Source organism: Lagenorhynchus albirostris, chromosome 5 (assembly GCF_949774975.1).
Source record: "Lagenorhynchus albirostris chromosome 5, mLagAlb1.1, whole genome shotgun sequence".
NCBI classification, from domain to species: Eukaryota; Metazoa; Chordata; class Mammalia; order Artiodactyla; family Delphinidae; genus Lagenorhynchus; species Lagenorhynchus albirostris.
In genome coordinates this window covers 58,583,539-58,611,058 of record NC_083099.1, presented here as the reverse complement: position 1 = coordinate 58,611,058, position 27,520 = coordinate 58,583,539, and the positions used below count along the sequence as shown (strand labels likewise).

Genomic DNA, 27,520 nt, shown 5'->3' with positions numbered 1-27,520 from the left:
AAAACCCTACTACACTGACAATCTAAATTAAGTAGAAAGGAAAACAACTTAACTGAAGGTCGAATGTCAGGTATGTGCCAGGAGCTTTACAGAAGTATTATCATTTAATTCTAATATACACTCTTCAGCATTATTACCATCCCCACTATCAAAAGGAGAAAAAGCCCCAAGGAACCATGCCTTCCCTAAGACCACACAGAACAGGAATGCAGTACAGTCAGGGTTCAACCAGAAGGGACACATTCCTAATCTACCTGCTCTTTCCCTCCAGCACCTGCCTCTGGAAACACACTGGCATCTGATTACAGGAGGTGCAAAAGGAGCCTAAAGAGCATTCCAGCCAAAATGCGACAACCAAAGACTATTGTCCGTCTTTGTAAGTTGGGTGCCCCAGAAGCAGACTCTGAGACAAAGATTTGAATGCAAACAGCTCCCAAGAAGCACCCTAGGGGAGTGAGGGAAGACAGACTGAAAGGGCAGGAAGCCAGTGCAGGGACTGTGAACAAGCAGATGACCCCATGGGCCACTGGGGCTCAGTCCAGCTGCGGAACTCCAGGAGACAGTTACCCCACCTGAGCGTAGGGACCTAGGGTGTTCATCCCTCCACTCCACAGTCACTGGCTGAGGGCTGTTCCAGGAGCACAGGAGGGAGCACGTCTCTGTAGCGTTTCTGACTGTCCGGTGCACTGGCCTACCTGGCTCGGGCAGGCAGAGAAAGCCCTCAAGCGAGGAGCTGCAGGTGCTCACAACCGGAGACCTTAGGGTGGGGATGGGCTCCAGGGCAGGGGCTGGCCATGGTCAGCATCTACTACAAAGGTAGAGATACTTCTAGAGAGAAGTTTTGAGCTTTTTTTAATTAATTAATTTTTTAAATAATTAATTAATTTTGACTGTGTTAGGTCTTCATTGCCGTGTGCAGGCTTCCTCTAGTTGCAGCAAGCAGGGGCTACTCTTCGTTGCGGTGCGTGGGCTTCTCATCGCGGTGGCTTCTCTTGTTGCGGAGTACGGGCTCTAGGCACGCAGGCTTCAGTAGTTGTGGCTCGAGGGCTCTAGAGCACATGCTCAGTAGCTGTGGCGCACGAGCTTAGTTGCTCCACGGCATGTGGGATCTTCCCGGACCAGGGCTCAAACCTGTGACCCCTGCGTTGGCAGGCGGATTCTTAACCACTGTGTCACCAGGGAAGTCCCAAGCTTATTTTTTTTTCCAAGCTTATTTTTAATAAAAAGCATCTGATAAGAAAATATATAATTGCTAATTCAGTGAAGAGGTAGAAAAATAAATATTCCTTTGGCCCGTTTTGGGGGGGAAAGTTCCATTTTGCTGTCTGACCCTCACCTTGGAGGAATCCTGACTCCGTTGTCTAACTGGGTGAGGTTATTTGCATATTTGGACACTGGTAATTCATTTTCCCACGTATCTGGGTCCTGCTTTCTGTATGGAGATTTTGAGCTGAGAACTGCATCACAAGCAATTGTTACCTGTAAGACAAATACAGATGTGATATATTAAAACAGCTTGAGAGAACAGCAACTTCTATAAAATGAATTTTAAAGTTTATTAATAAATACAGCTTAATTCAAGAAAACTCAAATAGCTCAGTTACCACGAGAGCAAGATGCTAGTTTCCTGACTCCAGCACATTCTCCCTGGGTCTAGCTAGGTTTTATCCTGGCCTGGAGTTTGCAATAGTAATAATGACACAAGATAGCAAAGAACCAAATCCAGTTTGTAAACCCAAGCATAAGAGTCAGATTTAACAATTGCTACCTCTTAGCAAGTGGAGTGAAAAGTATAAGGTGAACAATTTACAAGGGTGAAATTAGCAACAGGTATGCCTAGGATTTACCCAAGTGGTGTGTTTTACTCTTAACAAATATACACCCAGACAACCAATATCCTCCACTCATCACACAATGATACGTGGTCAAGGGCACCTGAATGAAATGCAAGCGGCATGGCTCCATTTCTTAATCTAGTGCAAATGTGACACTGGATGGGGACATGCCTGGATGTCTCTGTGTCAGATCAGCCCACATCATGAGCAAATCTGTGATGTCTGGCTTGGCACCAACTGACTACGGGGGAGTGCGGACTCTCTGCTTTCTCCCAAACCCCACTGATTCTGGATATATGCCTCTCGCCACATTCACTACTTGCTTAATGCTATAAGCTATTTCTAACTCTCTTTAAAAACATATTCTGATGAGAATGTAAAATGGTGCAGCCACTTTGGAAAATAATTTGGCAGGTCCTCAAATGGTGAAACAGAGTTACCATATGACCCAGCAATCCCAATCCTAGGTATACACCCGAGATAAATAGAAATACGTATCCACGCAAAAACGTATACATAAATGTTCATAGAAGCATTATCTATAACAGCCAAAAGTAGAAATGACCCAAATGCCCATTAATGATAAATGGATAAAGTATTGTATTTTGATACAATGAAATGTTATTCAGCAATAAAAAGGAATGAAGTAGTGATACATGCTACAACATGGATGGATCTTGAAAATATATGCTAAGTAAAAAAAAAAAAGCCACCGGGGCTTCCCTGGTGGCGCAGTGGTTGAGAGTCCGCCTGCCGATGCAGCGGACACGGGTTCGTGCCCCGGTCCGGGAAGATCCCACATGCCGCAGAGCAGCTGGGCCCGTGAGCCATGGCTGCTGAGCCTGCACGTCCAGAGCCTGTGCTCCACAACGGGAGAGGCCACAACAGTGAGAGGCCCACATACTGCAAAAAAAAAAAAAAAAAGCCACCCACAAAGAACCATGTATTGTATGATCCCTTTTGTATGGAATGTCCAGAAAAGGCAAATCCACAGAGACACAAAGTACATTAGTGATTGCCAGAGACTAGAGGGAAATGAGATAGTTGTGACGGATGCCCAACTCTGAATACAATAAAAGCCACTGAATTGTCTGAAAAACAATTTTTAACAAAAATCTGTATTCTACATCACTAGCATCCTGTACAGTTAGCTGAACTTCATACAGAATATTTTCCTCTGGGTAGCACTGACAACGGACCCCAGAATGGATTAAGAGACGTGCTCTGTGGTGACCTAAATGGGAAGGAAATCTAAAAAAGAGTGGATATATATACACGTATAACTGATTCACTTTGCTGTACAGCAGAAACTAACAGAACATTGTAAAGCAACTATACTCCAATAAAATAAAATAAGCTACAAGGAAAAAAGAAAAATAGAGACAATGGAGGAAGTTCCCTCAGCTGCCATCCCACTCCCACCCCCACCCAGGCCCTGAGCAATTCCTATCAGTCCTACATCCAAAATCTATTTGCAGTCTACCTCTTCTTGATTTCGGCCATACCCATCCTTGTTCAGCCATCGTCCCAGCTCACCTGAATGGCCACACAGCAGCCTCCTTACCATCTCCTTTCTCCCACTCTTGCTTCCTCTTCTCTGCCTGGTAGCCAGTGATCTGCTGTGAATATTAGATCCCATCCTCCTCCAGCTTAAAACTCTCCAAGGTTATACTAAACACTACCAATTGACTACACTGGGCTACACACAGTCAGGAAAAGGAAAAGGTCCCTGCCCTCAAAAAGCTTATACTCCATTACAGATCAGGCAATCAGGCATTCATAAATATATTTAAACCTCTTTTTTTTGGGGGGGGAGGTGTTTATTTGATAGAAGTTTTTTACTTGATTTACAATGTTATATTAGTTTCAGGTATACAACATAGTAATCTGATATTTTTATAGCTTATCCTCCATTTAGTTATTATAAAATATTGGTTATATTCTCTGTGCTGTACATTATATCCTTGTATTTTATTTATTTTATACCTAGTAGTTTGTACCTCTTAATTCCCCCTTCCCCTATCTTACCCTTCTCTAAACCTTTTTAAAAATATTCCCATTCATCTCCCACAAGAAATGTTATATAAGTAGCTTTTCCTTTCAATTATCAAAATTCATCTCCCATGCCCTTCCAGTAATGCCCCTAGAAAACAAGGCTGAGTTCACCATGAGCCCCTTCCTGATTTTATGGGTTTGGGCCATGCTGCCTTAGCACTTCTGGCTACACATCCTAATCTTTTCAGTCTGGTCTGTTACAACCTCTTTGTTGTTTCACTGACTACCTCGATCCCTTCCCTTTCCTCCTCTGAATCTTCTCCACCCTATTAGGTCTTTTTTAAGTGTTCTAGTTTGCAATGCACAGTGCTAATAATAAGAATATAATATTCTCTGTTTTCTTTGAATATCCTTCTGGTGACACTCAACAAAATTTCCTTAATCATCTAGGACGTTATAAAACACTGACCTAGTGTTTTCAGAATACCGTCTAAAATCACTTAGAGGCCCTTTTTATGGATCACAGATGAAGGTCAGGATCCATTATCCTATAATTATACTGTGAATTATCTCAAGTACAGGGGTGTTGTGGAATTGGCTCAAACTGGCTTACAGACTTGTTAAATTTTAAGAAATTCTGCAAGAGGGTTGTTAAACACAGCCATTATTAAAAATTAAATTCTATTAGCTCACAATTAAGTATATTTTTAAAAGGTAACAAATATTCAAAACTCTTCACTCCCTAGTTGTGTTACTATATGCTCTTGAGGTCACTTACATCCACGTTACGCAAACGGTGATAACTCTATGTGAGGATGTCCTACTACACATCCCTTCCCACCACTGCATTAGGTGACATGTTAGCCTGAAATGGGAGTATTTACACCATGGAAATCAGCAAACATTACAATGCAGGGCTTTGCCCGCAGGGAGCTAGTTGCTAACCAATTACAAGCACACCAGGGCTTGAGTTCCTGACTCTAAAATGAGGCATTAGATTTCAGGCTGTAAGATCCCTACTGAGTCCCAAACACTATGTCTCTGTGACCCCTGTAACACTAAGAGGTAGTTTAACTTTCTGGTAGAATCTACAGAGTACCTATTTTAAACTGATTTCTTTTTTTTGTGCTGAGAAACTCAAGAGATGACGAAGAGTCACCTGGTTGGGTGAGTTCAATAATTTTTGTTATTTAAAAGCTGAAAAAGAATTATCAAACACCAAAAATGTAGCAAAAGCATGAAAAGAAATTATAGTAACTAGCATCTTTTATATAGATAAATCTTACCAGTTACCATCAGATAAATCAGGCTTTTCCTTCTATCTCCCCGCCTCAACTTCCAAACAATTCTCTCTTTTTTTTAATTCTTAAAGTATTTCTTAATTCTAAAAGACTCTGTATTAAAAATTATAATATATATATATTGCTGGATATGGATTTCTATGACACTTCACTTTTCTATAAAACTGTTCACACTTAGGATTATATTCTAAATATAAGAATAATGAAAAGTACTTAAAGGCTCTCATTAACTTTTCTCACGTAACGACTTTTTCTTCATAAGGGAGTGAGAGAAAAATCATTTCTCATGACATTCATTCACAATGTGCTTCTTCTTTTTTGACAGCAGACTCAAGAGTTATATTAAACAAGGGCAGTGAGAACTGTCAGTTGTATACAGATATAAGCTTTAGTATATAATATCAAGTAATGGCACTTATCAAGTAAGACCATTTTGTCCATCATATATTTTGTCCTTGATCACAGCCACTTGAGTGACACAGGGAATTGGAGAAAGCAGAGGTAATTTAATTCTGTACACATTGCTAAAACGTATGCATTTGGTACTAAAAAAGATATGCTATATCAAATAATTAGAGGAAAGAGCTACGATAGCTTAATACACAAATTTTTCACTTCTATGGTCTTATGTTTAGGTATAAAGTAGAATCTGAGGCAAAAGAGGCTGAATGGTGGCAACCTGGCCCCTAATGACATGGGAATCCCAAGCACAAACGTCCCCTCTTGGCAGGGGCACATGAGCAGGGGACTGTAGACAGAGTCACACAGCATCTGAAAGAATCAGGGACCTAAAGACCTGGCTTTGGTTCTAGCAAAGCTTGAGGAGGGGAAAAAATGAACTGGAATGTCTAACTCTGCTATCTGCAGCCAGGCTCTGTGAAGTCAGGATGCAACCGAGTAGAAAAGAGGAAAGGAAAGGAAACGGAACATAGGAAAGGATGGAGCGGCGGAGACAATACAGGAAATGAGGGAAGAGCAGGAAAATGGTCTGGGTCCCCACAAGATTCGAGAATCAAAGTAAAATGGAGACTGACTTCCTTACACCACCGCCACCAGCTTTAAGTTGTTCAGGAAGATAAAAGTTGCTCCACAAAAAAGAAGGGAAGGAAAGGGAAAAGAACTCACCACTAAAGCTAAATTCTAAAACCTAGAAAGCAGTCTTCATCCTCAAAGGAACACATTATCACAGAGCTCCTGGAGACCTGTGATTTGTAAATATTGGGTTATTTTCATAATCATGTTGCTGTTGTTTCTCGGTGGAATTCTTTTATGTTTCCCAAACAAAATTTTACATGGAAGGCCAACATGCAGAAGAGATAAAAATTTTAGGCGTCCCTGATCAGAAGGCAACCCCTCTCCAGCAGTCCCTGCACATCTCGGGGGCACAATTTGAAAATCTAAGCACCAGACTGTGATTCACAGGTGGAAAGAAGCCAGCCCGCCTGGAGCAGGCCGGCCAGTGAGCAGTGAAGCCCAAACAGCACTGGAAGTAACAGGCAGCGGAGGGTATACGGCCCAGTGTCATTGAAAGAGAACCTGCGAGGCCCTCTTCACGGAGGAGAAGCAATCTGCTTCTGTTCCTACTCCTTCCTCCCCTCCTCTCTCATTCACCCCGCCCTCCCCACCGCCCAGCACACACACACTGCACACGCACACACACCTGACACAGAGAGTCACGCGCATCTAGCTAGCAGCCGTGCACACTCACTGACCAGGGCTGGTAACTCCTCAATATTTGGTAGTGCTATTTCATAGTGGTCTGGGAATATAACAAGTTTGGCTTCATCTTCATATTCAAAATCGTCGCTATTTAAATCGTCATCAGTATCTAGATCTGAGGAGAAAACAAAAACAAAGAACACGAAGTGAAGAAAGAATATTCCACACCAAGGCAGCACTCACTGGGAAAGCCAGATATCCACAGGGCTGACAAACCAAGGGCGCGGCATTTACAATTCAGCCATCCATCTGCCCCAAGCCAGGAAGAGGAGGCCTTTCCATCCTTCCTAAGTTATACACACTTATCTTCAAGGGACAGATGTATAAAGAAGACTAAGTCATATCATAAAGCTTTACAGTTAAAATAGACATTTGTGCTAGATGTTCAATTCTTAGAGATGTTTAAAGGAATAGCCTGGTCATTATGATTTGTCGGGTACCTGACTCCTGATTTCACAAGAATGGGTTGGAATGTTTCTTACAACACAACAGAAGAAAGTACACGGGTTTGAGAATAGATAAACCTAGGTTCAACTCCGGGTCCAAAGTTTAATGTTTCTTTGGGCAAGTCACAGGCCTCATTTGTAGAATGGAGGTAACACTTATCTCACACAGTTTATATGAAGAATAAATAAGAAATTGTAAACAAGAGACCTGGCACATAAGAGGTTGTTAATAAATGGTAACAATTATTTTAAAATAAAATCTCAATGTCCCTCCCTCTGTCTCTATCTCCCCTATCCTCTCCCTCCCTGCTAAGAGTTGTGGAAATACTGCCTAGTAAGCCAGAGGGGGAAACCCCATAATATAAGTGGTCCTGTTGTCCTCAGGCGGTGGAGAATTTTCAATAAGAAAGTCTGGCCTGTTATCTATCAAGTCATCACCTCTTTACTTGGCTCATCTCTGGGAAAGGTTAGGCAAAGGTTCAAGGAAATGTCCTGTCACAATATTTACATGGACATTTCAGCCTTGCATTCACATGGATACCAGAATCCCAGATCATGTTTGTATATTTGGACATTTGGAACTATGGTGACAAACAGCTCTCGAGCCATCTTCTACTCACACACACACACACACACAAACCCACACACAAACAGGCACACGAATATGGGCTCTATAAACAGGAGAGTTATTTTACTAGATGAAGCGATGAAGCAGCCAGCTGAGAACCAAAGGATCTAGATTCTGTTACTACCTTGTTGTATGCCTCAACCTGGAATCTTTTTATGTACAGTTCTGCTCTTAAATTCTCAAAGGGAGAGCAGTTTTAAGTGGAAAATGAGATACAGCTAAAATGCAGTCTACACATTTTGATAAAGGACTCTAAATAATAAGAATCAGAAATGCCAAAATAAACAACATTGTTAGATAGCCATAAGAGGTTATTTTGACAAAAAGCAATGTTAAAGAAGAGTCTAAGAGTTTAAGAAGTAACTAAAGGCATTTATTTAAAGAAAACGACTCAAAGACAGACATTCTATGTTATAAAAATCTGAATGCCCCAATACCCGTCATTTTAAAAAATTATAACCTAAGTGTTCAATGAGAATGACGTTGGGACTTCCCTGGTGGTCCAGTGTCTAAGACTCCACACTCCCAATGCAGGGGGCCCAGGTTTGATCCCTGGTCAGGGAACTAGATCCCACAGGCCACAACCAAGAGCTTGAATGCCACAACTAAAAACCCTGCATGCCGCAACTAAGACCCGGCGCAGCCAAATATTAAAAAAAAAAAAAAAAAAAAAAGGAATGGTGTTGAACCCACTAGAATATTACTTAAATGATATTTTTTTAGACTATGTAGAAACATGGAAATGTTTATGCCATGTTAATGCTAAAAATACAAAATTCACCTTCACTGAAAAGACAACTTTGTAGTAATGCTCATAGACAAAAATTCGAAGGAAATCTGAACAAATGAAAATAATGAATGGGGAATTCCGTGGCGGTCCAATGGTTAGGACTCCACGCTTTCACTGCCAAGGGCGCGGATTCAATCCCTAGTCAGGGAACTAAGATCCCACAAGCAGCAGAGCACGGCCCAAAAAAAAAGAAAAGAAAATAATGAATGGATGAACTTTATTCTTAAATTTTTCTTTATTATATTGTGTAATGATTTTAAGTAACCACAGTATAAATCGTTTGGTTTTGTGTACACAGTCAGCTCATATAACACATTATCTAAATGTCTTTTTTCCAGAGAAAACATCTGCACTTAATGCTAATTCAAATCTTACCTGGCCAGGGCTTCCCTGGTGGCACAGTGGTTGAGAGTCCACCTGCCGATGCAGGGGACACGGGTTCGTGCCCCGGTCCAGGAAGATCCCACATGCCGCGGAGCGGCTGGGCCCGTAAGCCATGGCCACTGAGCCTGCGTGTCCGGAGCCTGTGCTCCGCAACGGGAGAGGCCACAACGGTGAGAGGCCCGCGTACCGCAAAAAAAAAAAAAAAAAAAAAAAAAAAAAATCTTACCTGGCCAAAAACAATGATAAACTAAGGCCAAAAAAAAAAAAATCCCACCCTGACATTGACCAGCTACAGAAGCCTGGGCAAGTTCTTTCCAAGTTCATTTTCCTCATAAGTAGGCTATGGATAATATTATCTACCCCCTAAGATTGTTGAGAGGATTAAAGAAGATAAGGTTTTAAGGTCTAGTTAAGATCTGGTAGGTGTTAGGGGCTCCACAGATAGCTGCCATCACCCCTACCATCACCCTCGCCATCACTGTCATCTCTTCTCTATGCTCCTGACAACTAACAAAAGCACAAGTGCCCTCCCTTCCCTTTGGTTGCCCAGCTCCAAAGCAATCCTGAGGTCAGTTTCAGGAGGACCAGGATATCATGGGGGATCTTCTATGTGATCTGAGTGTGGAGAAGATATGAACTTCAAATGCTTCTAGACTGTAAGCTCTAAGCGCAGGAAGTGGGTCTTATTCACCTTCTAAATCCCTAGACCCCGCACAATGCCCAACACACACCACACACTCAGTAAACATCTGGGAAAGGAGACTAGGAAGTTAAGAATACCAGCGTGTTTAAGGACAACAGCAAAGCAAGAGCACCCAAAGGGCTGTTACAGGTTTTGGTTTTTTTTAATTGGTAACTGATGTGTGTTTAAAAAAGCAAGACTTTACTGTCATGCAAAAAGGCAGAGCTCTCTTGGGCTTCCTTACACTTATAGTTCACTTTTATTTTTATTCTTAATTCACTGGGATGGAAGGGGACCATGATCTTTCCCAAAAACCTTAATCCAATTCAGGGAAAAGTCAGCAGAGGTAACCTACACTCTGAATCTAAGGGACAAAGCTAAGGTTTCTCCTGCATATATATGACCCCACAATCCTAAATGTAAATCTACAATTTCCAAATTTCTCTAATTAGAGTCTCACCACCCCAAAACATCTAGTTGCAGAAACGACAGAGTAACCGTAGCCTAGGGACCAGCAGAACGAGCACCCCCCAACCTCTCCCAGCAGCTACTTTCCACGGGAACTATTAACTGGCAGTATCTGGACGGGACCTTTTACAAAGATAAAAAAAATTTTTTTTAAATACCTCTTCTTTAACTCTACTTACTGATCTGCTCAGATACTTGAGAGAAGTGGCTGGGACCACAGCCATTCCAAGAAGTAACTCTGAAGCAGCACAGCGGAGGAAAGGATCCCTAAATCAAACTAGGGCAGTAAAGCCCGGCTCAGAGTGCTCTCGGCCTGACTGAATTGGTATTAATTCGTGTGCTGGAGGTGAGCAGTCTGCGGCACCAGTGCCGTGAAATCTGACCAACCGCTCGCCCTCACGAGAAGGTACGGAGGCAGCTCCTTGAGCACAGACCCTGTTCTTAATGACCTACTTCAGATGGAAACAGCAAAATAGAGTTTACTTGAAACTTCTGGTCATTATAGGCGCAGATGAGTTTTTCTGAACAGGCCCATTCCTGGAACTTTCCACAGATGTTCTGTTTTCAACCTGTTCTTTATCAAGTATGAATACCAAGGCTAAAGACAAAAATGTGGAATGTAAGCTCTCTGAGGTTTAGCAGTAGCTCTTTGACATCCCAGTCTTCAGACATGGAAGAACTGAGTCATTTACTCCTGTCTGTGAAAGTTGGGGGGGCCGGTAGGGGAGTCAATAAAAATGTGAACATTTAACACTTTTTTTTGAATTTTATTTTATTTATCTTTTTATACAGCAGGTCCTTATTAGTCATCAATTTACATTTAACACTTTTATGATGTACCAAAGATACGGTATTTTTTTTTTTTTTTTTTTTTTTTTTTGTGGTACGCGGGCCTCTCACTGCTGTGGTCTCTCCCGTTGCGGAGCACAGGCTCCAGACGCGCAGGCTCAGCGGCCATGGCTCACGGGTCCAGCCGCTCTGCGGCATGTGGGATCTTCCTGGACCGGGGCACGAACCCGTGTCCCCTGCATCGGCAGGCGGACTCTCAACCACTGTGCCACCAGGGAAGCCCAGATACGGTATTTTTAATTAAACATTTAACACTTTTATGATGTACCAAAGATACGGTACTTTTAATTAAATTTACTAGTCTTTACACAACTACACACATTTGTAGCTTTAATGTATAGAATATACGAGATTAGGCCAGAATCACATCACAAGTCCTGGGGTATTTCTTTGAAGATCCCGGACTCCCTTCCATTCCCCCTTCTCTCCTTCCATCTCATAAAACAGTAACTTTTCTATCAGCCTACTCCCAAAATTCACCATCTTTCATATCGCTGTAACTTATCTTTGTCAAAGACAGCCTAATAGTGTCCCTTTCTAGCTTAAAAACATTATTGCAGAGCTACCCACACTTTCCCAGTTCACAGCACCCTTTAGCATCCAGGCAATTCTTGCACAATACCAAGAATTGGTCCTAAACCAAAAGAAATGCCTGATAGTTCTTTTTATTTAGTAGTTCGGTCCAAACAACTTATTACGTATTTATGTTCTAATAAGTTAGGAACCATGTGAAAAGATAATACACATAAATTGAAAGGAAATGAATGTTTTATTTCACTCTTAAATAACTGTAATTCCTTACAAGGGACGTGTGCAACTGTGAGGCACTGCATAACTACTCTTTGAATCAGACTAGACGCTGCCTCCCTTATTTCCCATTCCACATTTATTTTCATAGTACTAGCCTTTTACCACAGAAACCACTAAAAAGAATAGCTTCACAAAGAGATGAAGTCACTGAAAGGAGTATAGGATACCCTAGTAGCGAGACTACATCAAGTTAATCTCTCATGCAATGTTCAAGCATCACTGTGTTCCCTTGAAGAGTTAAAATATCCTGTGAGTTACCCTTGAGTTAGGTGCCTCAGGACACAGTTTTGGGAACCAAAGTGTTAATGGCTCCCCATGGCCTACAGGAAAAAAGTCTAAAAGCATGGTATATGTCTAGACTATTGCTGGAAGAACACGCAACACATATAAGGATGTACAAGCAGAAAATATTATTTGTCTCTGGGCAGAGTAACTAAGTGGCTGGGAGACAGGGAAGGGAGAGAAAAAAACTTACTTTTCATTATGGAAGCTCTTATAACTTTTCAATTTTAAGCTTTGTCCATGTGTTATGTATTCAAAGAATATTTTTAAAATCCTAAATCCTAAAAGAAGCATAAAATTTCTATGATTCAAAAATTACCAAGAATTGTCATTGTTGATTCTAAAAAACATTACCAGCAAAAGCTAGACCTGAGGGAAGGATCCCTTAACTGGGGTTTCACTTAGATGACTATCAAAGTAATCAGGAGGACGAGTGCCTTGAATGCCGGGGCAGAATGAGGCTCAGGAGACTTGAGTAAGCAATTCAGCACCAGCTAATGGCCTCAGTTTCCCTTATAAAATCAATACTGAAGGTCATAACTAAATGATTCAATGGTTTCAATATCACTGTTGAACCAATGGAAAGGAATTAGTCACAAAGTCATTAGGTAAAATGGGATAAAAAGCTTTTATCCAGGAAAAAGCATTAGTCATCTGCATGTGTTTTGTGAAGGGGATAAAGGGTCATCATAACTACATTTCAATAGCAATGAAAAGGTACTTTGTAGCCAAGGAAACAAAGAGGCTACAAGAGAGTTCTCCTCCTCTTCATGAAGAGATAACCCATGAAGGAAACTGTGGCAGAGGCTACTAGCTGCCTCCCAGTATTCATTCTCCCTTTCCTCCTTAGTAACACACTTTATTCAGTTAAGAGACTTTACTTTCCAGCCTCCTGTGCAGCACACGGCATAGTCATGTGACCAAGTTATGACCAGAGAAGTGTAAACTAAAGTGTTGCATGGGATTCTAGGAGAAGGCTGACAAAAAGAAGTTGAATCCCCTAGGAGATTAGATTTTTTTTTTTGGTCCTTTCCCCTTTGTCTTCCCTGCCTTCCAGAATAGGGATGCGATGGCTGGAGTCCCAGTAGCCATTTTTGGACCATGAGGTTAGAAATTACAGGACAGGATAGAAGGTGAAGTAGAAATATGGGAAGAACTTAGATCCTGATGAACATGAGGCCATCACATCAGCCTGGATTTGTTGCTTCCCAACATCCTCTATATGAAATGAGAGAAATAAACATCTACCTTATTAAAATTCACCAATATTTTACATTTCCAATTACATAAATCAGGGTAGTTCTAATACAGTCCTTCACTGAAATTAATTTACAGGTCACACCACCTTGAAAACAGAGCTGTGATCAGTGTGGCAAGAGAAAAGTGCCTGCTACTGGGAGCTACGAGGGGGTATAAATCAGAGCTTGCAAAACTTAATCCTTACTAATATAAATTAGTGATGCATCTGAGTATAAAACAATAGAGAGAACTGGGGCCTAGGACAAGCCCCAGAGTGCCAATGGCATTCAAATTTAAACTTTTTAAAAAGTGGTACAGTCCAAATAGAACATTTTTGCTGGGCTGTGAGTTTTAGGCAGATCCTGCAGCTTTCTAAGACATGAAATGTTGAGAGAACACAGACAGCAGCCTATAGAAAAAGTCCAACTGAAATGGAAGGGTGGGCTAGTTCTCCCAGGAAGCAATGGAGGGGTCCACACAGTATGAAGCACAAAACCTCAGTGCTTACCTTTGGATTAATTTTTAAAACAATTACTTGACAATATCTGCTACCACCAGTATGATCACTAGAGAAATCAAACTGCAGGGTCTTTTGAGTAAAACACAAAAAGGTTAGGGACTTCCCTGGTGGCGCAGTGGTTAAGAATCCACCTGCCAATGCAGGGGACATGGGTTTGACTCCCTGGTCTGGGAAGATCCCACATGCCGTGGAGCAACTACTGAGCCTGCTCTCTAGAGCCCGCAAGCCACAACTACTGAGCCCGCGTGCCACAACTACTGAAGCCTGTGCGCCTAGAGCCCATGCTCTGCCACAAGAGAAGCCTCCACAATGAGAAGCCCACGCACCGCAACAAAGAGTAGCCCCCACTCTCCGCAAATAGAGAAAGCCCGAGGGCAGCAACAGAGACCTAATGCAGCCAAAAAATTAATTAATTAAAAAAGAAAAGAAAAGCAACTAATTTATTTTTTTAAAAAAAGACACAAAGGTTAAAGGATAAGAGGTCAGCTAACTTCTTTATTCAACCAAAGAAAATAATGAAAAATAACAATGAAGGTCAAAATATTCAATTATTTCCACATTCAAGAATGCCATGCTAATTTAAGAGTGAATGTCATTTAATTCAGAAGAAATCAATTATCTCTAGTTGTGGAAGGGAGCCGAAGGCTTATAACCAAAACATCAGAAATCACTCAATCATTTCAGCTTTCTGGCTCATTCTAAGCTGCTCTGAGTCTAGTTGGTTAATCTGGGTTGTGGTCCAAAGCCATGACAAGCAGTGGGAAAGACTGGCCTGTGTGGAAAAACCAACTGCGGATAAGCCTCACAAAGAAAACCATGGGCTGAAAATCAGAAGCAAAGACAGCAAGGGTGGGCCCAGTGCCGGGTAACAGAGAAACCAAGTGGGAAGGAAACTCAGCTCCAAGACTGTTTCCAATGGCTTTGATTGTCAAATAATTAATGTGTCTTTTTATTACAGAAAAAGAATTTAAATACAGATAAGCAAAAAAAGAAAACTAAAATCACCTCAATTTTACCACCAGGAAAGAGTTACTATTAACAATTTGGAGTACATTTTGTCAGACTCTACTAGACTCTCAGTTATATATGTATGTGAGTATGTGTGTACACACATACACATATATACACATACATATACGTATATGTACGTACATACAGATATACACACACACATACGTATGTGTACACACATATAGATACACATACATACACACATATGTATATATGTGTATAAATTTTCTTTATCAAATGAAATTACAATATGCAAACAATTTTGAAATTCCTTCCAAACAATAATCCTAGGCATTTAGAGATATAAACTTGCTTGGTCAAAAATTATCAAACCACTTTTTCTCCTGGGAAAACCATATCAGAAGTTTAATATGAAATATGATCACTTTGCTGTACAGTAGAAACTAACACAATATTGTAGAGCAACTATATGGCGATAAAAATTAATTAAATAAAAAAAGAAATACGATCATGAGTACATGATATAGAAGTCAGTATGTATTTGCACGAGCAAAACTGGCTCTTCTGAATGAGGGAAACAGAAAAGCACTATTAAGCAAACACCACAGTGATCAGTGTTACAGGCAAGATCCACTAATGGATGATAAAATTAGTAGGCAAAACTTTAAGGAAAAACAAGTATTAGTACAGTCTCCAAGTATCACTCCCAAAATATTTATTAATTATACTGTAATCTCATAGTGGAGAAACCCAGCAGACACTACCTGACCAAGCAATCAAAGGTTAACATCTCCAGTGTGAAGACAGCTCAGCTTCACGTGCCCCCTGATATCAGGCCCTGAGAAGGGCCCAATACCTGTGTGGTATTCTTGCCAAAAATACACTTCCTCAGGCTTATCATGAAGTAACATGATAAACCCAAATTGAGGTACAGTTCGCAAAACAACTGGCCCAGCACTGTTCAAAAGTGTCACAATTACTAAAGACAAAAAAAGTCTGAGGAGCTATCACAGATTAGACAGGATTAAGGAAACATGACAACCAAATACAACATGGGATCCTGGAAGAACAAAAAAATAGTGAAATAGTATTTCATTAGTAGAAAAAAATAGTGAAATACAAATAAAGTCTGTAGTTTGGCTAATATTAAAAAAAGAAAAACTATCTCTTCTTTAAAGGCAATGAAAAAGGAGGCCAGAAACAGAATCACAATTTCTCTCCAGTCACTATCAGCATAATTGCTTCAAATCACTAACCCAACAAGAGTGCCGTAAACATTCTTCACCACCAGGTAAACATAAAGGGGAGACAGATCATCTCGAGTTAAATTGGTTCCTCTCATCCTTAAATAATAAACAATAAACAACCTATTATTCCAAATCAAACATGCACATGCACACACATACACACACACAGAAAATCCAGGCACACTATTGATAACTATTTACATTACCTAAAAAAATCTTGGAATTCCTCCTTTTGGGTAAAGCTCCACCAGATGCCCCTCTTACCTTCTGAAAAGAAAACAAGAGATTGTTAAAATTCAGCCTATGGAACAGATGATTGGGGGTGGGGGTAAAATCTCAGAGGTTCCTTGTTTTTATAAAAGGCCAAAAGGAAATATTTCACTTGGACTAGAGATTCCAGGATAAACAGGAACTTGACCCAGGTCCATGAAGGTAAGTGAAGGGCAATGCTACTGTTCTACCTGATTATGTTTTCACCAAATTATCAAGAAAGCACCTCTGGAAAGGGAAGTGAAACCAGGGTCAAGGTGAAGTAGACACTTCAACTTCAAATCAGCACAGGCTCCCAGGAGGCTGGAGCCCATGCCCTGACTGGAGCTACTCTGGAGAAATGGTAGCTCCAGGAGGGAGGCTCTTGTTCCCCTGCTACCCACTGGGCCCCCTGTGCTTGGTCCTAGGTGTGCACAACTACTACTGTTGAAAGAGTTCACAAATATTAATAAAGAGTCACTGATATTCTGGTCATAATAAGCCTCAATCTAACTGCCCTACACATTTTTGGAGCCCCAGCTGATGGCTGTTTGCCATCCTAAGCTCCATGTATCCTCTACCTCTGGTGGAAGTCCCCAGCAGCAATGAAATAAACGTCTACCAAGTGGTTATGCAAAAGAAGTCATTCATTACCCTTCTGATACTTGCACAAGAAATTTTACTCTCAAACAGGACTATTAAAATGTTTGTTTCAATGGCCAAAACTCTTATTTCCACACTGCGTGTTCTTCCTGTTATTAGAAAAGAGCACGTTTCTAACACACCGCAGTGTGGGTCAAACCCCAGCATCTTTTCAAGCAGCCGCATGTTATCGCAGCACCAAGGCTTTGCTACTTCTTTAGTTTGCCCTCCTATCAGTCTTAAGTCTCCTTTCCCACATTTTATTATTTCGCATTGAAAGTGGACTCATCTTTGTGATTCTCACAATAAGTTTTTACAGCTTCTACTATAAGTTTATAGTTCACATCTCAGGAATACAAAATTATTGAACCCTCTAGCTCCAAATCATGTGTCTCCAAATACTAATGCCACATTCGTGTCACCGCTCTTAGAATCCGTCTCCTCCAAGATCTCAAAGCCTCTGTTCCTCTCCCCTCCACTTACCTGCCTCAAAAAAGGATGAGATAAAACCTGCACCAAAGGCATATTTAACCATCCACATTTACCAATCCTGGAGGTCACTTGCAATCTCTCTATGGAAGTTTACGGCATCCTTTCACTTGTTCCAACCTCAATGTCCCCTCCACTCCTGCATGACAGTGAGGGGAGAAAGGAGAAGAGGAGCTGCAGGGAGACCTGCTGGACCATGAGGCTCTCCCCAGACGAGACAGTCACACCTCAGACTCGGATTAGATCCACTTCCTTTCAGGAAAAAAAACCCCACAACTACCAGGTCTTCCTTCAAAAGACCATCATCTCTGTCCCTGCATCAGTCACCACTAGAAATAGACAGCGTTTGAGAAACTGGAACTCCTCAGTCAGCAGACGTGACTGTCAGGCTCTGTGCTGGAGCTCAGGCTGCAAAGTGAGTGAAGACACGCTCCAACCCCTGAGGGGCTCACCAGCAATAGGAGGGGAACATGATGCAAACAAAGAGCACAGAACGGATTCTGGTGAGTGTTCAGAGAGGTGAGGATCATATCATAAGGAAGAAATGATAGTTCTTCTGGGGATGGAGGGTATGGGCAGGGTTGGTGAAGTAAGAAGAGCAGCAGTCCTGGCATATAGCAGCTGCTCTGTTAATACGTGTTGGTTGGTTGGATGGATGGATGGATAATGGATGGGTGGGTGGATGATGGATAGATATATGGATATGCTGACCACAGGGAATACAACAGGTAAAAAAGGAATGGGGGGGGCTTCCCTGGTGGCGCAGTGGTTGAGAGTCCGTCTGCCGATGCGGGGGGTGCGGGTTTGTGCCCTGGTCCGGGAAGATCCCACATGCCGCGGAGCGGCTGGGCCCGTGAGCCATGGCCGCTGGGCCTGCGCATCCGGAGCCTGTGCTCCGCCACGGGAGAGGCCACAACAGTGAGAGGCCTGCGTACCGCAAAAAAAAAAAAAAAAAGGAATGGGGGAGTAGAAGTAGGGCATCCCCCAAAAAAGAAAACAGCACGTACAAAGGCCTGAAATCATGATGTGTTCCAGAAAGGAGAAGTGGTTTGCTATGTCTAGAGCACAGAGCTGGTGGAATAAGAGGGAGGGTTAGAAAGGTTCCAGGGGTCAGATCATGGAAGGCCTTGTAATCACATGCAAAAGGGTTTGGACTTCATCCTGCAACAAAGAGAAAGACATACGAGATTTAAGCTTCAGCGTGCCACAGACGCATAGGTATATGCATTTGAAAAGATGGCTCTGGGTGCAGCATGCAGACTGGGTGGGATTGAAGGTGGCAAGTATGAAGGAAGGAACATTAGTCAGGAAGCTACAGCACTAGCCCTTTTAAGGCATAATGAGCACTCAGACAAGAACAGGAGGGATGAAGAGGTCAGGATGGACTTCCAAGCTGTTTGGGAGGCCCAGATAACGGGACTTGGTTACCAACCTGCCATGGAATGAAAGCAGAATCCAAAGGAGGTCTAAGTCTCTAGAATTCAAGCCATCTTGAATTCTAGAGGGTGTAGTGAAGATGGTGAAAACAGAAAAGCTTTAAAGCTTTCATTGAAGGATGGGGTGACTGAAAGAGGACTCAAATTAGAGTTCTGTGTTGTGCTCTTTTTTAAGGTGGGAGAAGAAATCCAGAAGAGGGAGATGTTGGAGGTGTAAGAGGGAGTGGAGTTAACGAAGGTTCCGAGGCAGGAGGAAAGGGACCACAAGGACAGAAAGAACACAGCTTCTCTCTGAGATGTGTGGAAACGTGTGAGGTGTGCTGACATGGGAGGAAACAAAAGTGGAACCACTGTGGATGAGTTCCCAGGAGGCAAGGCAGGAGCTCAGGGAGTTCCTGTCCAGGGGTCCCTGTTTCCTCTGGAAAGTACAAGTCCGATCGTTTTCTGAGAATGACAGGTAAAGTCTTGCAAAAAGCATCCAAAGTTTGGAGTGGGAGGGGGAACAGGCTAGATTTGCTGGGCAGTGAGAGGGCCCAGCCGCAGGGAGAAGGCCAGGAATTTGACATGGTCCCAAACCCCATGGCAGTGTGTGCGGGATCCCTAGTGGTGCATCCTTGGAAACAGAGGATGATACTGATGATGGACTGGCTGGGGTTCTGAAGGACAGTAAGGAGGCACGACAAGGTGAGGGTACTGGTGATAGGAGAATGTTTAAAGTCATGGATCCTGAGAAGCGGGTGAAACAGATCAAAATAGACATAAATGAGTGAAAGAGCTAAAATGAGAGAGGGTTGTGGTCAGAGAGCGAAATATTTAACTTAAAATTTCAGAGGCAGGGCTTCCCTGGTGGTGCAGTGGTTGAGAGTCCGCCTGCCGATGCAGGGGACACAGGTTCGTGCCCTGGTCCGGGAAGATCCCACACACTGCGGAGCGGCTGGGCCCGTGAGCCTTGGACACTGAGCCTGCGTGTCCGGAGCCTGTGCTCCGCAACGGGAGAAGCCACAGCAGTGAGAGGCCCGCGTACCGCAAAAAAAAAAAAAAAAAAAGATTTCAGACGCAGAGCTAACTGCATTCTGTAATTCTGCCACTAGCTTTGCGACCCTGAGCAAGTTATTTCAAGTCTCTGGGCCTCAGCTTCATTTTTTTTCCCTCAGTTTCCTAAAACTTCATCACTTTACACTAAGACAGATGATACAAAGCAAACTTTATCAGAATTGCTATATCCCACCTAACAGGAATAGTGAATGTAAATCATATAGTATTAGGCCAACGTTAGATTACTGTAAAGCTAATCATTCAGTTTATAACCTATCTGACCTGCTGGTCTTTCTTCCTCCTCTTCCTCCTACTCTCCCCACTGTCCAATTTGGGGATCTCTCCTTGTCCAGAACTTAAACAGAGAACATATTAGGTAGGCTGGGGTGAGAGATCAGATGAACTTCAAATCAGCATTGACTATACAGAAGATCCAAGATAGTCTACAAATTATTAGGACTAAAGTGAAAATTGAACAGTATTGCTAAATATAAAATCAATATTTGAAAATTAATATCTCCAAACATTAGTAACTAATTAAAATACATGAAAAGATAAAAAAGCAGTAACAGCAGTTACAAAAATTATAGGGTACCTTAAAAAAATCTAACAAAAATAAAAGCTCCTTTACTGAAAATTACAAAATATTTTTGAAGGACATAAAAGAGACCTGAATCAATAGAGAGGTATGCCATGTTGAACAGTCATTCAGTTAATATTTATGAAGCACCTACTATGTGCTGGGCCCTACTGAGTGCTGAGGACACAGAGGTGAACAAGACAGACCAGACTCCCTGCCCTCACGGAGCTTAGACAATGATATAGACTATAGCTCAGTCTACAAATTCAATGTGATCGCTATCAAAATCTCAACAGGATTTTTTTAACTAGATGAACTGATTCCAAAATCCATACAGAAAAATAAACTTCCAAATCCAGGAAACTTCTAGGGAAAAAATGAACATGGAAAAAGTGCTTGCACTCCTAGATATCAACACTTGAGGCACCAACACAGAGACAGACAAATAAGAGCAACAGAACACAACTGAGAACCCCCAAGCAGACCCAAGTGTGAATGGCAAGTTAAAATATTTGTTTTAAGTGTCACTATAAATCATCGGAAAAGGTTGCACCCCTCCAGTAATAGTGGGACAACTGGTCATCAATCCGGGGCGGGGGGGAAGAAGCAGATTCCCACACTTGACGCAATTATAAAAATAGATTATAGATGAATTAAAGACCTAAAATGTTAAAACATTAAAACATTCACAGTCTCTCTCTTTCTCTCCCTCCCTCCCTCCCTCCCTCCCTCTCTCTCTCTCTCTCTCTCACACACACACACTTCTTTAAAAAAAAAGTATTAGAAGAAATATCTTTATGACCTTGAGTTGGGAAACAATTTCCTAGACAAGCTACAAAAAGCACAACTCATAAAAGGTTAATAAATCTAAATAGATGAAAATTCAAAACTTGTGTTCTACAATATAATTCATAAATGAAGTAAAAAGACAAGCCACAGACCATAAGAAAATTTTGTATAACACAAATTTTTGGTATCCAGAATGTAAAAAGAACTAACCAAACTTTTAAGAAAAAGATAAACCCATGGAGAAATAGGCCAAAAATATAATAGGCAAGTCAGAGAAGAGAAAAGGAGACTGGCTAATAAACGGATGAAAAGACCTTCAACCCTCACAGGAGGAAATGCCAAATATTTAGATGCCACTTTACAACCATTCGATTGGCAAAAATCAGAAGTCTGACCAAGCACTGGTGAGGGTGTGGGGAAACACTCATAATCATGGCAGACTGGAGTGTACACTGGTGCAGCCACTCCAGGGAGGGATTTAGCAATATCCAGTAAAAAGGAAGGGAAGCACACTGGTGAGCCAACACTGCCACTTCTAGATACATTTCTGAAAGAAATGTTGCACATGTTCCCCCAAGAGAAATGTATAAAAATGTTCATTGGTACATAGTTTGTGGAAGAAAAAAAAAATGGAAACAATCTAAATGTTTTCATCAATGGGAGAACAGAATAATAAATGACCAGGTACTCATAAGACGGAACACCAAACAACTATTGAAATGAATTAAGTACATCCGGATGCATCGAAACATGGATAGATTCTGTTGAAGGGGAGAGCTCCAGGCAGAATTACAGGTAGCAGTACGATAATATTTACCTGTATCTTTAAAACACAAAAAGTCATACTATATATTGCTCATGAATACCCACAACTAAATAAAATATAATGACAGGCATGGGAATGAGAAACAGCAAATTCACAACAGAGGTTACTTCGGCGGATGGAGGGGACCAAAAGGGACTTGAACTTTTAGGAAAGCTCTCTCACTAAAAAAAAAAAAAAAAATCTGAAGCAAAAATATCCAAGTATTTTTTTTTATTTCTGATTTTTTTATCCATGAGTGTTTCTGGCATTATTTTCTGTACTTTTTGACTTGATTTTTTTTTCCATCAGCAACCCATGTCTTTTTTAACAACTCCGATCAGAGGCTTAGAGGAAGAGAAACATAAAACTGGTTAAGTTAAGGTTTGGGAAGTCTATGAATTTCTGCCAACAGTGCTAGTTTTGTTTCCTATCATCCAAGAGAATGAGAAGTTATGTGGGCATAGTAAAATCTCCATGTGATGAACCCCACTAAGACAACGTTACGGGGAAGATGTCAAGGCCAGTTCTCCCAAAGTGTGCACCTCACCTCACGCACGTGTCTCTTCAGGTACATGTAGACACTCTGTCCAGTTTTTCGAAAATGTCTTTCCACATGCTCCCTTCCAAAGGCCAAAAATGTATTCATGCATACATAGAGTCCACCTTCAGAATTCTAGAAGAAAGAGACAGGTTACATTAGTCAAGTAGTCTAGACACAGAAAAAGGGAAGGGGAAGGAAGTCAAATGATGACAAACAATGAACACAAAGTCTGGCCATCATAGTCATCTCCAGTGACCTCCGAGGGCTCACAGTCACCCAGAGGCAGCTCCCGCCACAGCCCTGGGTTCCCGGTGCTCGCAGACAGCTGAGCACGGTCTCACAGGCAAGCAGATACTCAGAGGCCTTGGGAAATAAACATGCCTGCCTGACTCTCCAAACTGGGGTAAGGGACAATCACGGATAGAAGAATGTTGGCAACTGATCCAACGACCGTCACTTCATAAAATAACGTTATATTTTTACTTTTATTGAGGTATAGTTGAGTTACAGTGTTGTGTTAATTTCTGCTGTACAGCAAAGTGATTCAGGGCTTCCCTGGTGGCGCAGTGGTTAAGAATCCGCCTGCCAATGCAAGGGACGTGGGTTCAAGCCCTGGTCCGGGAAGATCCCACATGCTGCAGAGCAACTAAGCCCGTGCGTCATGACTACGGAGCCTGCCCTCTAGAGCCTGCAAGCCACAGCTACTAAAGCCTGCGTGCCACAACTACTGAAGGCTGTGTGCCACAACTACTGAAGCCCACATGCCTAGAGCCCATGCTCCGCAACAAGAGAAGCCACCGCAATGAGAAGCCCGTGCACTACGAAGAGTAGCCCCCACTCCGCAACTAAAGAAAGCCTGCGTACAGCAACGAAGACCCAATGCAGCCAAAAATAAATAAATAAATAAATTTATTTTTTTTAAAGTGATTCAGTTATACATATATATATTCTTTTTCATATGCTTCTCCATTATGGTTTATCATGATATTGATTATAGTTCCTTGTGCTATACAGTACACCTTGTTGTCTATCCATCCTATATATAATAGTTTGTATCTGCTAATCCCAAATTCCCAATCCTTCCCTCCCCCAACCCCTCCCCCTTGGCAACCACAAGTCTGTTCTCTATGCAACGACCATCAGTTCAATGGTTCATCATCGTTCTTCCTCATTGGTCACTGCAAGTCTCCAGAACATACAGTCTTTCTATCCTTTTAGCAGGACAGGATGCTTCAAAGATATTGTTCCCTTCCTTTGGTGATGCATATTTGACAGTACCCATTAATAAATAACAATTCAAGAAATAAATAATAACATAATAAGTAAATAATAAAAGATGGAGTCCTCAAATTATTACATGCCTGATATGTGCCAGGTGCTTTGCACATATCATTTCTAATCCCAACAATACTGCAAGCTGCTAGTATTACTTCTATTTTATAGTTTAAAAAAAAACTGATAAGTCACTTGCCCAAGTTCACACAGCTTGGAAATGTCAGAATTAACTTTGAATCTATTTCTCTTTTATCCCTCTCTGCCATACTTCAAATATTATTTAGTTATAGACATACTGCTACAATGAACAGGCAAGGATATTGTTCACATTTAAAATACTTGATTCTCAGGACTTCCCTGGAGGTCCAGTGGTTAAGACTTCGCGTTTACACCGCAGGGGGCCCGGGTTCCATCCCCAGTCTCCCTGGTCGGGGAACTAAGATCCCACAAGCCCCAAGACATGGCTTAAATAAATAAATAAGATACTTTTCTATCCCAATTTCCTCTCTCCTTTTCTCTCACTTTGCTTAATGTGCTTCTCCATAAACTTAGCCTATACAATTAGCCACCCTTTCCTCAATGGAAATGGATTTTTATTACAATCCTATTAGTCTCACCCCTCCAAATAATTCTTTAAAAAACAAAAATTTTAAATACCTGTTAGAATTTGCCAACAAACACCTACCAAAATTCCTTACAATGAATTTTAGTACAGCACAAATTACAGTATCAAAAACAGACACTGATGCTCATTACAAATATATGAAAAATAATTTTTAAAGTTCCAATAACTCAAGATTGTTTATTTTTTTTAATTTCAAATAAAATTTTCCAACATCGGATCTATGATTTATAAGCCAGACATAAAGAAGCCTTGTCACAACAAGAACACTATAACAGGGGCTTCCCTGGTGGCACAGTGGTTAAGAATCCTCCTGCCAATGCAGGGGACACGGGTTTGAGCCCTGGTCCGGGAAGATCCCACATGCCGCAGAGCAACTAAGCCCGTGAGCCACGACTACTGAAGTCCACACACCTAGAGCCCGTACTCTGCAACAAGAGGAGCCACCGCAATGAGAAGCCTGCGCACCGCAACGAAGAGTAGCTCCCGATCGCCACAACTAGAGAAAACCCGTGCACAGCAACGAAGACCCAATGCAGCCAAAAAAAAAATGACATCACTAGAATAAAATTAGAGAAGTTCTTCAACTAGGGGCAACACATTACATTCACCTGATCAACAGATTAGATAAATATTTTCAAAAGATTTTTTAAATAAACATATTCTTTTGCATAGTCATAATCCTTAAGAAAAAAAATATTGCATCATTATAATGGTCAGCTATTCATTAAGCCCATTAAATTGAGCATCCCATAGTGTGATTTAAATAAAAAAAGAACAACACTTCCATTCTCTTCCAACAAAATGTAATTCGATCAAAAAGAACTCAAACCAGAAGATATAATGGGGGAAATATGAGATTTGTAAGCAGAGGTCCTAAACTGCCACTACTTAGCTCTGTTGCCTAAACAGCTTGTCAGATAGTCTCTGGGCTTCAGTATTTTCCTCAATAAACATGGCTTTAGCAATAATTCCCAAGGTTTCGTGAAGTTCAAAGGTGATGAAACACCCTCCATGCTATAAATTATTACATAAACATCGATAATTATTTATTACGAGCTAAAAGGTCTGTGTGCTACGTGTATCTCCTATTACCACAAGTATTTTATAATTGGGGGGAGAAGCAGAAGGAAGAAAAAAGTGAGCCTGACAGTCACACAGGCTGGCGATAACAAATATTAATCTGTCAGAAAATGTAGTAGGCAACTAGTGGGAGAAGCAAGAAATTAGCAAGCAGCAGAAGGAAAACATTCAAGCATAGCATTTTTCTGAAGAAAAATATAGAACAGCTATGTGATGCGAGAGTATATAGTCTCTAAAATAATCATACAATCTTTGCTAACTTCATTGCCAAGAATTTTTTACTTATTAGGGAATTTGATAAAAATTTAATATGCCAAACATTCAATCTCAAATCTCTGGAGTCACTTGATATTGTCACAAAGTCCATAATCAAAGAAAAAAATGCTTTGGCACTCATAGATGACCCCACATCGCAAAGGATTCTATTACAAACATCCAAGGACATCCTCCATCCCACATATGGGCTGGCCTCGGAAACAGCATATGCCCCTCTCTAGCAGCTCTGAGATGGAAGCACTGCCCAAGGGACTTCCCAGAAGTTCTAAAAATTCAAGACACACTGAGACAGAAAAACCCTTTAAAAGCTACCCCATATAGAACAAAACACCCCAGTCTAATGATCTACACTTTCTTCCCTCTTGCCTCATTATTGTCTAAATATTGGTCCTATAAGACTCTTTCACATACAAAATCAATACTCCACGCCATGTGCTCTGAGTGGCTTCTCTCACTAGTGATGACAAGTCTGTGCTGACACATCTCAACCAGATTCCTTTGTGACCAAAGCACAGAGACTGGTTTATAGCCTGGGATCAGAGCTAAGCTAGTTGACTCTTAAGAGTTTTCAAATCCTCACCCTCAACCTCTCATAGACCACCCACACCTGCACTAAGATCACTGCCCCAGAAAGCACTATAAAGCACTTGCCTTCATGTGGCCAATAGTGCAGCCAAGAAATCAGGAAGGACCTTCTTGTATAAGTACTGCTAAAACTGCAGAAACCAAGGATCACATCTTGGTTTTTGTAATAATGCTAGCAGAGTACACACAAGAAAAAAGTAACTGCATTAGATGGTAAAGACGGGGATGAACCACCTCTTTCTTAATATCCAGTGCCTTTTGTCTTAAGATTTGGTGTGATATGTCTTTAGAAAAAAATAAAAATTTAAAATGTTTTAAAAAAAGAAACCAGGCAGGTTAGAGAACCGTACAAATTGACAGTGAAATGTAGCTCAAAGAATAAGAGGGCAGAATACAAACTAATGCATTTTTCTATTAATAGTGGTAGAGTGTTTACTAAAATAGATTACAATAAAATTCATATATATTGGGCTAATTTTTTAACAAACGGTAGCATAAGAATGGAGATTCCAAAAATATATTCATTCTATGATAATTGCTTAATATACGTCAAACCACAAGATACACAAAAATAAGGGGGCGTGGGTAGAAATCACTAATAAAAGTTACTGGGAGAGTTACACAGCAGTATAGAAGAAAATTAATCTAGATACATATCTTACACCAAACACTATAACGAGGTCCAGATAGATCCAGGAGAAAAGCATCTAAAAAACTAGAAAAAAGAGCAGAATAGTATATTTATCCTACTTGTGAAGGGGAAAATAATTTCTGGCCAAGAAAATATATAATATCAAAAGAGATGGAGTAGTTGAGTATAAAAATGTAAACACTAAAGAACAAGTTTTGCATTACAAAATATAAGGAAACAAACAGAAAAGCAACAATAACAGAATGCGATAAGACGTAAAGTATAATGAAGAAAAGATTATATCCAAACCATGTA

At 41.1% G+C, this 27,520-nt stretch overlaps 1 protein-coding gene and 1 non-coding gene across 5 annotated transcripts in view; one reads left to right on the top strand and one right to left on the bottom strand.

Annotated features, from left to right (window-relative positions):
* Nucleotides 1–27,520, bottom strand: part of USP13 (ubiquitin specific peptidase 13) — a 136,242-nt gene that overhangs the window by 89,661 nt on the left and 19,061 nt on the right. For 3 of the 4 annotated variants that reach the window (XM_060150053.1, XM_060150050.1, XM_060150052.1), the window contains exons 2-5: nt 22,740–22,865; nt 16,374–16,434; nt 6,844–6,965; nt 1,337–1,479 (exon numbers count right to left, since the gene is read on the bottom strand). In XM_060150053.1, coding sequence (XP_060006036.1) covers nt 1,337–1,479; nt 6,844–6,965; nt 16,374–16,434; nt 22,740–22,865 — 452 coding nt within the window. The remainder of the gene's footprint in view (nt 1–1,336; nt 1,480–6,843; nt 6,966–16,373; nt 16,435–22,739; nt 22,866–27,520) is intronic. The other variant, XM_060150051.1, reaches the window with a different exon arrangement.
* On the top strand, nt 26,680–26,858 carry LOC132521429 (small nucleolar RNA SNORA81). The gene has a single exon (XR_009540877.1). It is a non-coding gene; the product is annotated as a small nucleolar RNA SNORA81 (small nucleolar RNA).